Below are 15,990 nucleotides of genomic sequence, written 5' to 3'. Positions count from 1 at the left end.
TTCCCTGCTGCACCAGTGCCATCAGTCCGTGCTGCAGAACAACTGCTCTTCTGGACCATTGAGCACACTGCTATCGCCAGGATCGGCCGAGGTTAGTCTGTGTATGGCCGCCTTCTGTATGGTTCTGTGGTTAGTACCGAATGTTTCAGCTCTACTGGATATTTCTCAATGGTATATCTACAAGATAAAGGATTTCTATTAATATAGGTAATGAGAAAAACAGCTGGTACATGAGTTGTCAAAGAATTGTCCCAAGCCGAGAATATCCAAATATATATTGTATATCCAGCCCAATATGGAGTATATAGCACCCAAATGGTTATAGTACATGCCGGAGTGTAAGATTTACTCATTTCTAGCGGTTGGTTTGTGGGAAGTACGACCATCCAGTATCGACCACAAACTGTAATTTGCAGTATGTGGAGTAAATTGTAGATTAAGCTCAATTGGAATTATGGTTTCACCAAACATAGTGGATATGATATGCGACATATGGAAAGTATAAAAGGCCTAAATATACCTGTACCATAGGCAGTCCGTTCAGACAGAAGCAGGCGGGCAGAATCGGGAAGATATCCAGCTAATTGCATTCCTAGCAACGATTCCGTCTTCACAGGTAATTTGAATAAACAGGGAATTTATTTAGAATAAGATAAAAGTCATAAATCAGCACCATTACCACCTCCACCGATTCGTCATGAACACCACTCGCTGCTCACTGCCTCAGCTGCTACTCTACAGGGGGCTCCACTTCCCACACTCATATTGCAATAGGCTGACAATGAGCTGAGCGCCCCCCACAGTCAGTTCTCACATCCACACCACACTTTTCTATACCACTTGTTTTGATGGGCCAGCAAAGCACATGCATTGGGTCACACTAGCACACGCCACCCAGCTTTCCCGGGCACCTGATAGGTACTCTTCTTGCACGCTGACAATACACAGAGTAACACAACCAAACTATTCTCGCCCCCTTCAGGGTTTGTGAGTGCGTTTATAGCAAGGAACAAACTCATTACATTTTAGATTAACTATCCAAAAAGTACAGTGCTTAAAAAAAGTTGCAAAAGATGAAATAATACAAATACATAAATCTAGGAAAAAAGTAGTATACAATAAAAGGGATGAAATACAGAAAAGTCTAACAAATTAGATCCGTGAGACCTTCTGGCAGAGAACGCCGCAGGAAATATGGACAGATCTGCAATACTTGTTGCTTCTCCTGGGGTCTGACAATCATATTCGGTTGACGGGATGTTATAAAGGGTCTCACCAGACCCCTCACAACTCCCTCTGCTGAGGTAAGTGGAGGACGGCTGATTGGAGGCAATTAAAATTTAGTTTTGTCCACAATTTCTACTCTGGGTGATATAATTCCACAAGAACCTAGAGAAACAATTAGGTCATCATCTTACTAAACATCCTTCCTGCATTATATACAGACCACACATGAGGGGCGGACACTGACAGTTTGGGGCCCCTGTGAAAGAAATGTGTTCATCAAGAGAATGCCAAGAGTGTGCAAAGCAGTCATCAAAGCAAAAGGTGGCTACTTTGAAGAACCTAGAATATAAGACATATTTTCAGTTGTTTCACACTTTTTTGTTAAGTATATAATTCCACATGTGTTAATTCATAGTTTTGATGCCTTCAGTGTGAATGTACAATTTTCATAGTCATGAAAATACAGAAAAATCTTTAAATGAGAAGGTGTGTCCAAACTTTTGGTCTGTACTGTATATATATATATACACACACACACATTCATTATATATATATATATATATATATATATATATATATATATATACACACTGCTCAAAAAAATAAAGGAAACACTCAAATAACACATCCTAGATCTGAATGAATGAAATATTCTCATTGAATACTTTGTTCTGTACAAAGTTGAATGTGCTGACAACAAAATCACACAAAAATCATCAATGGAAATCAAATTTATTAACCAATGGAGGCCTGGATTTGGAGTCACCCCAAAATTAAAGTGGAAAAACACACTACAGGCTGATCCAACTTTGATGTAATGTCCTTAAAACAAGTCAAAATGAGGCTCAGTATTGTGTGTGGCCTCCACGTGCCTGTATGACCTCCCTACAATGCCTGGACATGCTCCTGATGAGGCTGAGTATTGTGTGTGGCCTCCACGTGCCTGTATGACCTCTCTACAGCGCCTGGGCATGCTCCTGATGAGGTTGCGGATGGTCTCCTGTGGGATCTCATCCAGGATGGCACATCAATGCGAGCTGTGGAAAGAAAGTTTGCTGTGTCTGTCAGCGTAGTGTCCAGAGGCTGGAGGCGCTACCAGGAGACAGGCCAGTACACCAGGAGACGTGGAGGGGGCCGTAGGAGGGCAACAACCCAGCAGCAGGACCACTACCTCCGCCTTTGTGCAAGGAGGAATAGGAGGAGCACTGCCAGAGCCCTGCAAAATGCGCGATCCACCCGCGGCTGTTAACATGCTAAATGCCTCTGTCAGTCTCTGACAGCGGCATTTAACATCGCCGCGCCGGAAGCGCGTCACTTACCCCGCCCATCGGTGAGCCAGTCAGCAGACCCCTGTGGTTGTCATGTACTGCTCGCTGAGCGCCACCTAGTGGTCGGCGCTCATAGTGACGCGCCCCCTGGGCCAGTGTTGTTTGGGGGATACCCGGAGCCGGATCAGATGGGGGTTGTAGTCTCCGAGTGGCGGTGACCCGGTCCGTGCCCAGGGTGTCAAGCTCAGTGTGTGGCAGTCCTTATAGATGTTACTAGAAGTTCTTTTATGTCGACTACGCCACCCGTTGAATTGCGGTCAATACGGCCGCCGCTGCAGCAGGGTCCGCTGAGGCTGGTGATGTGTGTGCAGCTCAGGTAGTATAACCCCCAACGGGAGGGGTATAGCCTCAGGGGGTCAGGTGTAGAGGATGGTGGTTGTGGAGGTGCAGTGAGGATGGTAATGAGACTCAGAGTCGGACTGTGCAGTTCAGGGTTTTTACTTACTGCTGTTGTTCTGGTCACTCCGGCCTTGAGTGACCGCCCGAGCCGTGCTGCGTCCACCAGGTCCTGGACTCGGCCAACCCCCAGGTGATTCTGGAGCGTGGTCCTGAGCTCCCTTTCTGACTTGTCCTTCTCTCTGGCCTTCCCCACCAGGGATCCACCTAAGTCCGGCTCCCTCGAGCCTCTTGTTGGTAAACCCTTGTCTCTGGGTTCCCTGACCCTATTCTTGGTTTGCCTTCCGGGTGGATTTAGTGGGTGGTCGTGGCAGATCCTGCCCACGACCTCCGGTCTCTGGCTAAGGATTAGTGTCCTCCACCAGCTTGGGATCCGGTACCCTTGTGCCAACTCTTCACCCTCTGATCTAATCTTGGGTTCTTGGAGTTCTCTCTTCTCCCCCTCTGGGTCCTTCTTTCTCCTCTCTCTCTGGGCCTTGGAGCTGCTCTCCTCCTCTGCTCTCTTCCTCTGACTCACTCTACCAAAGACTGACAGACTGACTGACCTCTACAAAAGACCCTGTTCTAAGATGGTTCCCACCTTATATACTCCCTCTATGTGTGAGCTCAGGTGACCAGCACCCAATGAGCTCCTAGCATTACCCAGACTGCTCCCCCTATCTGCCCCTACACTACTGGGATGTTCCACCCCCCTCCCACTCCAGCCAGGGACAGACACTTTCGTACCTGCACATTTACTTGGTGGGAGTACCGTAGTTCTGTCCCCCGGAAATGGGATGTATGTAGTGCATGCAGCCTACTGAGCTCAGTTCCACACTCCATCCTCACCCGGGAGTGGAATACCACACCTCTGGCTTGAGGTGCAATACCCCTGTAGCAGCCGAATCCTCAGGGTGCTACATTAGCACAGGAGCATTTCTGCTACAGAGGTGATCTGCTCATCACCTCTATGTAGCAGAGGCGATCGGATAAGTGCTGCTTCTAGTCTCCTATGGAGACTATTGAAGCATGCAAAAAGTGAAAAAAAAAAAGTTTTTAAAAATATTTAAAGAATTAAAAAAATATAAAAGTTTAAATCACCCCCCTTTTGCCCCACTCAAAATAAAATAAAAAAACAACCCACATACACATATTTGGTATCACCGTGTTCAGAATCGCCCGATCTATAAATATAAAAAAAGAATTAATCCGATCGGTAAACGGCGTAACGAGAAAAAAATTCTAAATGCCAGAATTACGTTTTTTGGTCGCCGCAACATTGCAATAAAATGCAATAACGGGCAATCAAAACATCGGATCTACCCCAAAATACTATCAATAAAAACGTCAGCTCGGTGCGCAAAAAATAAGCCCTCACCCGGCCCCAGATCCCGAAAAATGGAGGCGCTACAGGTCTTGGAAAATGGCACCATTTTTTTCTTACCAAACGTTGAAATTTTTTTTCACCACTTAAATAAAAAAGAACCTATACAAGTTTGGTATCTACGAACTCGAAATGACCTGGAGAATAATAATGGCAGGTCAGTTTTAGCATTCAGTGAATGTGGTAAAAAAAAAAAAACATCTGTGGTATTGCACTTTTTTTGCAATGTCACCGCACTTGGAATTTTTTTTCCCATTTTCCCGTACACGATATGGTAAAACTAGTAATGGCGTTGAAAAGTACAACTCGTCCCGCAAAAAATAAGCCCTCACATGGCCATATTGACCGAAAAATAAAAACGCTATGGCTCTGGGAACAAGGGGAGCAAAAAACAAAAATGCAAAAACGGAAAATCCCAAGGTTGCGAAGGGGTTAAGGACATCACATCAAAGTTGGATCAGCCTGTAGTGTTTTTCCACTTTACAAATCCAGGCCTCCATTAGTTAATAAATTTGATTTCCATTGATGATTTTTGTGTGATTTTGTTGTCAGCACATTCAACTTTGTACAGAACAAAGTATTCAATGAGAATATTTCATTCATTCAGATCTAGGATGTGTTATTTGAGTGTTCCCTTTATTTTTTTGAGCAGTGTATATGTATGTACATACATCTATACACACACACACATATCTTTATATTAGTCTTCTAGAATACCAAAAATAACGAGAATATGCTATGCAAGGGACAATACTATATATAACAAGACTAAATGCTGAGTAATAATGGGACAGCGCTGTATATAACAGAAGACACTTCTTAATAATGGACCACCCATACATAACTAGAGAGGATGGTACGTAATAAGGATTTCTCTTCCAGTAATAATGTCCTCCATACAGGGCCCATTCCTGGGATTATATCTCCCCAACCTGGCCTCCTTCTTGGTATAATGTGCCCCATCCTGGGATAATGTTCCCCACCCTGGGATAAAGTATCCTATCCTGGACCCCTTCCTTTAATACTGAGCTCCATCCTGGTCCCCTTCCTAAAATAATTAACGATACTACTCACCTTCCTCCACGATCCCACATTACACGGGGGTCCTCTTCTACAGCCAGCAGCTGACTTCAGCGTCCCCGCACTTGCGCATGACGCCACTGCCGGCTTCTGATTGGCTGGCGGCGTGTTTTGCAGCGCAGGGAGGTCTCTGTCCCATAATACATTTCAGCTGAATGTACGTGCCCAGATGAACACCCTGTTGAAATGGTCGCAAGTGTTGGCAGGCCCCCCCTCCACATCTGGGTTATTCCCCATTGACAGGTACCTGTTAATTACGCTGTGTAAACACTTCATGTCTGCTCTCCATCAGATAACCTGCTTCACTTACCTGTTCACAATGAGGAAGGGGTGCAGACAGTGATCCAATGACCCCGACCTTTGATCTGTATAATTATAACTCCCATTATGACCAAGATAAAAAGAAATACGTGTGCACGGAGGGCCCATATTAGACACGGATGGCTTATTCCCAAGAGGTACAGCTTTTACCCCAATTCTGGCATGGAGTCCTGACATTTTGCACATTAAATAGCACTCAAGCAAAACCGTGACAATCATCACTATTCAAGGACCATTTTTTGCCGGATAGATCAACATACTGATCTCATAGTGATGGTGGGCAGCACGATCTTGAGCTTTTAAGGTTTAAAGTACATAGAGTGAATGGGCAGGCAAAAAGACGCTATTCTAAATCATTCTTACAAAAAAAACATCTTTTCCCATGTAAGACAGGAATGCACAATGCAGTATACATATTCCACGTCACTGGAAATACACAAAACCTCCCACTTTGGGTGAATGGGTGGAAGAGGTTGACAATATTCTGAAAATGAAAAACATAATTGCACAAGATACCAATCGCCAATGGACATGTTGGATATGATTCAATGAGGGGAATAACCTAGCAATCTGGTTGTCAGAAAATAATACTTAAAGTAGAAATTCATGGTAGATGTGGTCTCTTCTGAAGTGCTGGTTTCAATAAGGCGTGTTTTTTCTTGTTTTTTTGTCGTTTGTACCCTTTCCTTTTCCTTTCCGTTCTCTCTTTCCGTCCTCCTTTCCGCTTTACATTCCTCTAACACACACACACAATTATTTGCTTCATGTAAGAGCTTATATTAATACCTCATCAAGCTGATTATACTTTATATTCTAATGTTTAACGATAACTTAATATTAACAATTGTCAACTTTTTTATTATTATTGGAGGTAATTGGAATGTTCTGTTTTCATATCAATGCTGTTAAAAACCCAATGAAAAATATTTAAAGTAAAAAAAAAAAATGAAGTATACATACTATGTGTGTGTGTCTATATACAGTTCATGCTTCTTTAGACCTTTATAGTCCACAACGGAGAGGAATGCAAAAAAAAAAAAAGTTTAGTTTTCTATTTTCTTATGTTACACTATGCACTCCTCCGCCTCCTTGCACGTCTCTGAAACTGTGGTACAACAATCAGCAAATACCGTTTGCAGGCCATAAAATGAGCCATTCTGTCACACATTAGTAGAGGCAGACAGTATGGTATGGGGCCAGATGATATACACCGGTGGGGTAACGAGGTCAGATGTTATACACTGGGGGAAGGGGGGGGGGGGGCGGGGAGACAACAGGGTAGGGTGCTATACAGCAGGGGACAATGGGACAAACGTTATACGTGTGTGTGTGTAAGGGTCAACGTGGCCAGATGTTATACACCAGGGGGGCAGTGGGGCCAGATGTTATACACCAGGGGGGCAGTGGGGCCAGATGTTATACACCAGGGGGGCAGTGGGGCCAGATGTTATACACCAGGGGGGCAGTGGGGCCAGATGTTATACACCAGGGGGGCAGTGGGGCCAGATGTTATACACCAGGGGGGCAGTGGGGCCAGATGTTATACACCAGGGGGGCAGTGGGGCTGGATGTTAAAGCTTCATCTATAGTTGTGCAGACTGTGGAGCAGTTTGTTGTCTTCCCATACATTGTTCCCAGTGACGCTGTGTGCAGGTGGACGCACAATGAGTGGCTCTGAGGAGCTGCCATCAACAATCAAAAACTTTATTCCACTATGTGACACACAATATAAGTAGCAAACTGCCTGCGGCTACAGCTTCCTACTCGTCTTTGGTTTCTTGTGATGAGACTTGAATTTCTTCCGGGAAGATCCATTTTGTTTCTGCAAACAGATAGCATTTAATACAATGAAAACACGTACATGAAGACTATGAGCAAGGTCAAACCGTGAGCTGTGGGGGACAGGGCACAGCGCCTGGAGCGAGGACCAACCGTGAGCTGTGGGGGACAGGGCACAGCGCCTGGAGCGAGGACCAACCGTGAGCTGTGGGGGACAGGGCACAGCGCCTGGAGCGAGGACCAACCGTGAGCTGTGGGGGACAGGGCACAGCGCCTGGAGCAAGGACCAACCGTGAGCTGTGGGGGCCAGGGCACAGCGCCTGGAGCAAGGACCAACCGTGAGCTGTGGGGGCCAGGGCACAGCGCCTGGAGAGAGGACCAACCGTGAGCTGTGGGGGCCAGGGCACAGCGCCTGGAGAGAGGACCAACCGTGAGCTGTGGGGGCCAGGGCACAGCGCCTGGAGAGAGGACCAACCGTGAGCTGTGGGGGCCAGGGCACAGCACCTGGAGAGAGGACCAACCGTGAGCTGTGGGGGCCAGGGCACAGCACCTACAGCGAGGACTAACCGTGAGCTGCGGGGCTAGTCTCACTTTCACTGCTTTTTCTGAGATCTCTGCTTGCTGTCAATGAATTAATCTTTTGTTTTTAGCATATCCACAGGTTGTGAACCTGTGACTGACCTAAGTGCACATACGGCAAATCTGCCCCGCTCGTCAGAAAGCAGCAGTAGTGTAGAGGAAGGGCAGCCGCACGTGCCAGGTCTCCACCAGCAGCAGATTGTGTCCCGATGAATTACACCAAGAGAAATCGGATATTCCACAGCACCGCTAAAACCTTCCTGCTGCCGTGTGCTGCAGACGATAAGTGCACGGGGTAAGGTCACCCCCTCTATAGTCTCTAAGTCTAGTGGAAAAACTGCAGAGAACGCAGGGCTCACTTAACAGAGACATCGCTCATTGCACACGCTGCAGACAATCTTCTGTGAGATGGATTCTCCATTCCTGGACTCCTACGATGATGGGGACCTGATACATTGTAACAAACCCGGGTAAACCACGCCCCTCTTCTGGTAAGTCACGCCCCTCTTTTGTTAAGTGGCATGAACACATGACCATAATATATAGGTCAAAAACTAGAAGAGGAGGCTCACTCACAACCTCCATCAAGATGAAGCCTTACGCACAGGAGCACAGGTAATACCATCTGAAAACAGGCAGCATCACCCCCTCTAGGCTGTGCGTGGTATTGCAGGTGGACAGAGCTGCAGTACCACATACAACCTATAGACACAGGAGGAGCCAATCCTGAAATCAGCAGTGTCAGGTCTGGTATAATCCCTATACAGTGCTGTACCCAGCAGAGCGCCCCCATCCATTACTCATGTACATACTCCAGGCACTCACCTGTGGCCTTTTCCTATTACTGCTTTCATCTACTTCCATCTCCTCCTCACTGGCAGACTGCAAGTTGCCATTCTCCTTCTCCGCTGGGACTTTTTTTGAAAACATATGATCTGTAGGGACCACAAAGGATTAGAGAGCTGCGGGGGGAGGAAGGGAGCCCAGAGGAGGAGATCAGCAGAGCAGCAGGAAGGAGGAAGGGAGCCCGGAGGAGGACGTCAGCAGAGCAGCAAGGGGTGGAAGGGAGCCCAGAGGAGGAGGACATCGGCAGAGCCGCGAGGGGTGGAAGGTAGCCCGGAGGAGGACGTCGGCAGAGCCGCGAGGGGTGGAAGGTAGCCCGGAGAAGGACGTCGGCAGAGCCGCGAGGGGTGGAAGGTAGCCCGGAGGAGGACGTCGGCAGAGAAGCGGGGAGGAGGAAGGGAGCCCGGAGGAGGACGTCGGCAGAGCCGCGAGGGGTGGAAGGTAGCCCGGAGGAGGAGATCAGCAGAGCTGCAGGGGAAGGAAGGGAGCCCAGAGGAGGACGTCGGCAGAGAAGCGGGGAGGAGGAAGGGAGCCCGGAGGAGGACGTCGGCAGAGCCGCGAGGGGTGGAAGGTAGCCCGGAGGAGGAGATCAGCAGAGCTGCAGGGGAAGGAAGGGAGCCCAGAGGAGGAGGTCGGCAGAGAAGCGGGGAGGAGGAAGGGAGCCCGGAGGAGGAGGTCGGCAGAGAAGCGGGGAGGAGGAAGGGAGCCCGGAGGAGGACGTCGGCAGAGCCGCGAGGGGTGGAAGGTAGCCCGGAGGAGGAGATCAGCAGAGCTGCAGGGGAAGGAAGGGAGCCCAGAGGAGGAGGTCGGCAGAGAAGCGGGGAGGAGGAAGGGAGCCCGGAGGAGGAGGTCGGCAGAGAAGCGGGGAGGAGGAAGGGAGCCCGGAGGAGGACGTCGGCAGAGCCGCGAGGGGTGGAAGGTAGCCCGGAGGAGGAGATCAGCAGAGCTGCAGGGGAAGGAAGGGAGCCCAGAGGAGGAGGTCGGCAGAGAAGCGGGGAGGAGGAAGGGAGCCCGGAGGAGGACGTCGGCAGAGCCGCGAGGGGTGGAAGGTAGCCCGGAGGAGGAGATCAGCAGAGCTGCAGGGGAAGGAAGGGAGCCCAGAGGAGGAGGTCGGCAGAGAAGCGGGGAGGAGGAAGGGAGCCCGGAGGAGGAGGTCGGCAGAGCCGCGAGGGGTGGAAGGTAGCCCGGAGGAGGAGGTCGGCAGAGCCGCGAGGGGTGGAAGGTAGCCCGGAGGAGGAGGTCGGCAGAGCCGCGAGGGGTGGAAGGTAGCCCGGAGGAGGAGGTCGGCAGAGCCGCGAGGGGTGGAAGGTAGCCCGGAGGAGGAGGTCGGCAGAGCCGCGAGGGGTGGAAGGTAGCCCGGAGGAGGAGGTCGGCAGAGCCGCGAGGGGTGGAAGGTAGCCCGGAGGAGGAGGTCGGCAGAGCCGCGAGGGGTGGAAGGTAGCCCGGAGGAGGAGGTCGGCAGAGCCGCGAGGGGTGGAAGGTAGCCCGGAGGAGGAGGTCGGCAGAGCCGCGAGGGGTGGAAGGTAGCCCGGAGGAGGAGGTCGGCAGAGCCGCGAGGGGTGGAAGGTAGCCCGGAGGAGGAGGTCGGCAGAGCCGCGAGGGGTGGAAGGTAGCCCGGAGGAGGAGGTCGGCAGAGCCGCGAGGGGTGGAAGGTAGCCCGGAGGAGGAGGTCGGCAGAGCCGCGAGGGGTGGAAGGTAGCCCGGAGGAGGAGGTCGGCAGAGCCGCGAGGGGTGGAAGGTAGCCCGGAGGAGGAGGTCGGCAGAGCCGCGAGGGGTGGAAGGTAGCCCGGAGGAGGAGGTCGGCAGAGCCGCGAGGGGTGGAAGGTAGCCCGGAGGAGGAGGTCGGCAGAGCCGCGAGGGGTGGAAGGTAGCCCGGAGGAGGAGGTCGGCAGAGCCGCGAGGGGTGGAAGGTAGCCCGGAGGAGGAGGTCGGCAGAGCCGCGAGGGGTGGAAGGTAGCCCGGAGGAGGAGGTCGGCAGAGCCGCGAGGGGTGGAAGGTAGCCCGGAGGAGGAGGTCGGCAGAGCCGCGAGGGGTGGAAGGTAGCCCGGAGGAGGACGTCGGCAGAGCCGCGAGGGGTGGAAGGTAGCCCGGAGGAGGACGTCGGCAGAGCCGCGAGGGGTGGAAGGTAGCCCGGAGGAGGACGTCGGCAGAGCCGCGAGGGGTGGAAGGTAGCCCGGAGGAGGACGTCGGCAGAGCCGCGAGGGGTGGAAGGTAGCCCGGAGGAGGACGTCGGCAGAGCCGCGAGGGGTGGAAGGTAGCCCGGAGGAGGACGTCGGCAGAGCCGCGAGGGGTGGAAGGTAGCCCGGAGGAGGACGTCGGCAGAGCCGCGAGGGGTGGAAGGTAGCCCGGAGGAGGACGTCGGCAGAGCCGCGAGGGGTGGAAGGTAGCCCGGAGGAGGACGTCGGCAGAGCCGCGAGGGGTGGAAGGTAGCCCGGAGGAGGACGTCGGCAGAGCCGCGAGGGGTGGAAGGTAGCCCGGAGGAGGACGTCGGCAGAGCCGCGAGGGGTGGAAGGTAGCCCGGAGGAGGACGTCGGCAGAGCCGCGAGGGGTGGAAGGTAGCCCGGAGGAGGACGTCGGCAGAGCCGCGAGGGGTGGAAGGTAGCCCGGAGGAGGACGTCGGCAGAGCCGCGAGGGGTGGAAGGTAGCCCGGAGGAGGACGTCGGCAGAGCCGCGAGGGGTGGAAGGTAGCCCGGAGGAGGACGTCGGCAGAGCCGCGAGGGGTGGAAGGTAGCCCGGAGGAGGACGTCGGCAGAGCCGCGAGGGGTGGAAGGTAGCCCGGAGGAGGACGTCGGCAGAGCCGCGAGGGGTGGAAGGTAGCCCGGAGGAGGACGTCGGCAGAGCCGCGAGGGGTGGAAGGTAGCCCGGAGGAGGACGTCGGCAGAGCCGCGAGGGGTGGAAGGTAGCCCGGAGGAGGACGTCGGCAGAGCCGCGAGGGGTGGAAGGTAGCCCGGAGGAGGACGTCGGCAGAGCCGCGAGGGGTGGAAGGTAGCCCGGAGGAGGACGTCGGCAGAGCCGCGAGGGGTGGAAGGTAGCCCGGAGGAGGACGTCGGCAGAGCCGCGAGGGGTGGAAGGTAGCCCGGAGGAGGACGTCGGCAGAGCCGCGAGGGGTGGAAGGTAGCCCGGAGGAGGACGTCGGCAGAGCCGCGAGGGGTGGAAGGTAGCCCGGAGGAGGACGTCGGCAGAGCCGCGAGGGGTGGAAGGTAGCCCGGAGGAGGACGTCGGCAGAGCCGCGAGGGGTGGAAGGTAGCCCGGAGGAGGACGTCGGCAGAGCCGCGAGGGGTGGAAGGTAGCCCGGAGGAGGACGTCGGCAGAGCCGCGAGGGGTGGAAGGTAGCCCGGAGGAGGACGTCGGCAGAGCCGCGAGGGGTGGAAGGTAGCCCGGAGGAGGACGTCGGCAGAGCCGCGAGGGGTGGAAGGTAGCCCGGAGGAGGACGTCGGCAGAGCCGCGAGGGGTGGAAGGTAGCCCGGAGGAGGACGTCGGCAGAGCCGCGAGGGGTGGAAGGTAGCCCGGAGGAGGACGTCGGCAGAGCCGCGAGGGGTGGAAGGTAGCCCGGAGGAGGACGTCGGCAGAGCCGCGAGGGGTGGAAGGTAGCCCGGGAGGAGGACGTCGGCAGAGCCGCGAGGGGTGGAAGGTAGCCCGGAGGAGGACGTCGGCAGAGCCGCGAGGGGTGGAAGGTAGCCCGGAGGAGGACGTCGGCAGAGCCGCGAGGGGTGGAAGGTAGCCCGGAGGAGGACGTCGGCAGAGCCGCGAGGGGTGGAAGGTAGCCCGGAGGAGGACGTCGGCAGAGCCGCGAGGGGTGGAAGGTAGCCCGGAGGAGGACGTCGGCAGAGCCGCGAGGGGTGGAAGGTAGCCCGGAGGAGGACGTCGGCAGAGCCGCGAGGGGTGGAAGGTAGCCCGGAGGAGGACGTCGGCAGAGCCGCGAGGGGTGGAAGGTAGCCCGGAGGAGGACGTCGGCAGAGCCGCGAGGGGTGGAAGGTAGCCCGGAGGAGGACGTCGGCAGAGCCGCGAGGGGTGGAAGGTAGCCCGGAGGAGGACGTCGGCAGAGCCGCGAGGGGTGGAAGGTAGCCCGGAGGAGGACGTCGGCAGAGCCGCGAGGGGTGGAAGGTAGCCCGGAGGAGGACGTCGGCAGAGCCGCGAGGGGTGGAAGGTAGCCCGGAGGAGGACGTCGGCAGAGCCGCGAGGGGTGGAAGGTAGCCCGGAGGAGGACGTCGGCAGAGCCGCGAGGGGTGGAAGGTAGCCCGGAGGAGGACGTCGGCAGAGCCGCGAGGGGTGGAAGGTAGCCCGGAGGAGGACGTCGGCAGAGCCGCGAGGGGTGGAAGGTAGCCCGGAGGAGGACGTCGGCAGAGCCGCGAGGGGTGGGAAGGTAGCCCGGAGGAGGACGTCGGCAGAGCCGCGAGGGGTGGAAGGTAGCCCGGAGGAGGACGTCGGCAGAGCCGCGAGGGGTGGAAGGTAGCCCGGAGGAGGACGTCGGCAGAGCCGCGAGGGGTGGAAGGTAGCCCGGAGGAGGACGTCGGCAGAGCCGCGAGGGGTGGAAGGTAGCCCGGAGGAGGACGTCGGCAGAGCCGCGAGGGGTGGAAGGTAGCCCGGAGGAGGACGTCGGCAGAGCCGCGAGGGGTGGAAGGTAGCCCGGAGGAGGACGTCGGCAGGAGCCGCGAGGGGTGGAAGGTAGCCCGGAGGAGGACGTCGGCAGAGCCGCGAGGGTGGAAGGTAGCCCGGAGGAGGACGTCGGCAGAGCCGCGAGGGTGGAAGGTAGCCCGGAGGAGGACGTCGGCAGAGCCGCGAGGGGTGGAAGGTAGCCCGGAGGAGGACGTCGGCAGAGCCGCGAGGGGTGGAAGGTAGCCCGGAGGAGGACGTCGGCAGAGCCGCGAGGGGTGGAGGTAGCCCGGAGGAGGACGTCGGCAGAGCCGCGAGGGGTGGAAGGTAGCCCGGAGGAGGACGTCGGCAGAGCCGCGAGGGGTGGAAGGTAGCCCGGAGGAGGACGTCGGCAGAGCCGCGAGGGGTGGAAGGTAGCCCGGAGGAGGACGTCGGCAGAGCCGCGAGGGGTGGAAGGTAGCCCGGAGGAGGACGTCGGCAGAGCCGCGAGGGGTGGAAGGTAGCCCGGAGGAGGACGTCGGCAGGAGCCGCGAGGGTGGAAGGTAGCCCGGAGGAGGACGTCGGCAGAGCCGCGAGGGGTGGAAGGTAGCCCGGAGGAGGACGTCGGCAGGAGCCGCGAGGGGTGGAAGGTAGCCCGGAGGAGGACGTCGGCAGAGCCGCGAGGGGTGGAAGGTAGCCCGGAGGAGGACGTCGCAGAGCCGCGAGGGGTGGAAGGTAGCCCGGAGGAGGACGTCGGCAGAGCCGCGAGGGGTGGAAGGTAGCCCGGAGGAGGACGTCGGCAGAGCCGCGAGGGGTGGAAGGTAGCCCGGAGGAGGACGTCGGCAGAGCCGCGAGGGGTGGAAGGTAGCCCGGAGGAGGACGTCGGCAGAGCCGCGAGGGGTGGAAGGTAGCCCGGAGGAGGACGTCGGCAGAGCCGCGAGGGGTGGAAGGTAGCCCGGAGGAGGACGTCGGCAGAGCCGCGAGGGGTGGAAGGTAGCCCGGAGGAGGACGTCGGCAGAGCCGCGAGGGGTGGAAGGTAGCCCGGAGGAGGACGTCGGCAGAGCCGCGAGGGGTGGAAGGTAGCCCGGAGGAGGACGTCGGCAGAGCAGCGAGGGGTGGAAGGTAGCCCGGAGGAGGACGTCGGCAGGAGCCGCGGGGGTGGAAGGTAGCCCGGAGGAGGACGTCGGCAGAGCCGCGAGGGGTGGAAGGTAGCCCGGAGGAGGACGTCGGCAGAGCCGCGAGGGTGGAAGGTAGCCCGGAGGAGGACGTCGGCAGAGCAGCGAGGGGTGGAAGGTAGCCCGGAGGAGGACGTCGGCAGAGCCGCGAGGGGTGGAAGGTAGCCCGGAGGAGGACGTCGGCAGAGCCGCGAGGGGTGGAAGGTAGCCCGGAGGAGGACGTCGGCAGAGCCGCGAGGGGTGGAAGGTAGCCGGAGGAGGACGTCGGCAGAGCCGCGAGGTGGTGGAAGGTAGCCCGGGAGGAGGAGACGGCAGAGGGAGGCGGAGTGGAAGGTAGCCCCGGGGAGGAGCGCAGAGCCGCGAGGGTGGAAGGTAGCCCGGAGGAGGACGTCGGCAGAGCCGCGAGGGGTGGAAGGTAGCCCGGAGGAGGACGTCGGCAGAGCCGCGAGGGTGGAAGGTAGCCCGGAGGAGGACGTCGGCAGAGCCGCGAGGGGTGGAAGGTAGCCCGGAGGAGGACGTCGGCAGAGCCGCGAGGGTGGAAGGTAGCCCCGGAGGAGGACGTCGGCAGAGCCGCGAGGGGTGGAAGTAGCCCGGAGGAGGACGTCGGCAGAGCCGCGAGGGGTGGAAGGTAGCCCGGAGGAGGACGTCGGCAGAGCCGCGAGGGGTGGAAGGTAGCCCGGAGGAGGACGTCGGCAGAGCCGCGAGGGGGTGGAAGGTAGCCCGGAGGAGGACGTCGGCAGAGCCGCGAGGGGTGGAAGGTAGCCCGGAGGAGGACGTCGGCAGAGCCGCGAGGGGTGGAAGGTAGCCCGGAGGAGGACGTCGGCAGAGCCGCGAGGGGTGGAAGGTAGCCCGGAGGAGGACGTCGGCAGAGCCGCGAGGGGTGGAAGGTAGCCCGGAGGAGGACGTCGGCAGAGCCGCGAGGGGTGGAAGGTAGCCCGGAGGAGGACGTCGGCAGAGCCGCGAGGGGTGGAAGGTAGCCCGGAGGAGGACGTCGGCAGGCCGCGAGGGGTGGAAGGTAGCCCGGAGGAGACGTCGGCAGAGCCGCGAGGGGTGGAAGGTAGCCCGGAGGAGGACGTCGGCAGAGCCGCGAGGGGTGGGAAGGTAGCCCGGAGGAGGACGTCGGCAGAGCCGCGAGGGGTGGAAGGTAGCCCGGAGGAGGACGCCGCAGAGCGCGAGGGGTGGAAGGTAGCCCGGAGGAGGACGTCGGCAGAGCCGCGAGGGGTGGAAGGTAGCCCGGAGGAGGACGTTTCGGGCAGAGGCCGCGAAGGGGTGGAAAGGTAGCCCGGAGGAGGAACGTTCCGGCAGAGGCCGCGAAGGGGTGGATGGT

At 57.2% G+C, this 15,990-nt stretch overlaps 1 protein-coding gene across 2 annotated transcripts in view; it reads right to left on the bottom strand.

Moving 5' to 3' along the window:
* Nucleotides 1-136: 136 nt before the first annotated feature.
* The window catches only part of SURF2 (surfeit 2), a 25,140-nt gene continuing 9,286 nt past the window's right edge, over nt 137-15,990 (bottom strand). The window contains exons 5-7 of one of the 2 annotated variants that reach the window (XM_073640870.1): nt 8,899-9,008; nt 521-608; nt 137-177 (exon numbers count right to left, since the gene is read on the bottom strand). In XM_073640870.1, the coding sequence (XP_073496971.1) occupies nt 152-177; nt 521-608; nt 8,899-9,008 (224 nt within the window). In that variant the 3' untranslated portion in view covers nt 137-151. Of the gene's footprint in view, nt 178-520; nt 609-7,405; nt 7,538-8,898; nt 9,009-15,990 lie in introns of those variants that run through there. The other variant, XM_073640871.1, reaches the window with a different exon arrangement.

The sequence above is a fragment of the Phyllobates terribilis genome, unplaced genomic scaffold (genome assembly GCF_046119375.1).
Source record: "Phyllobates terribilis strain yellow unplaced genomic scaffold, ASM4611937v1 Scaffold_7__3_contigs__length_470593459, whole genome shotgun sequence".
Lineage (NCBI taxonomy): Eukaryota > Metazoa > Chordata > Amphibia > Anura > Dendrobatidae > Phyllobates > Phyllobates terribilis.
Note: the sequence above shows the minus strand (reverse complement) of the source record. Positions and strands in the feature narration are given on the sequence as shown.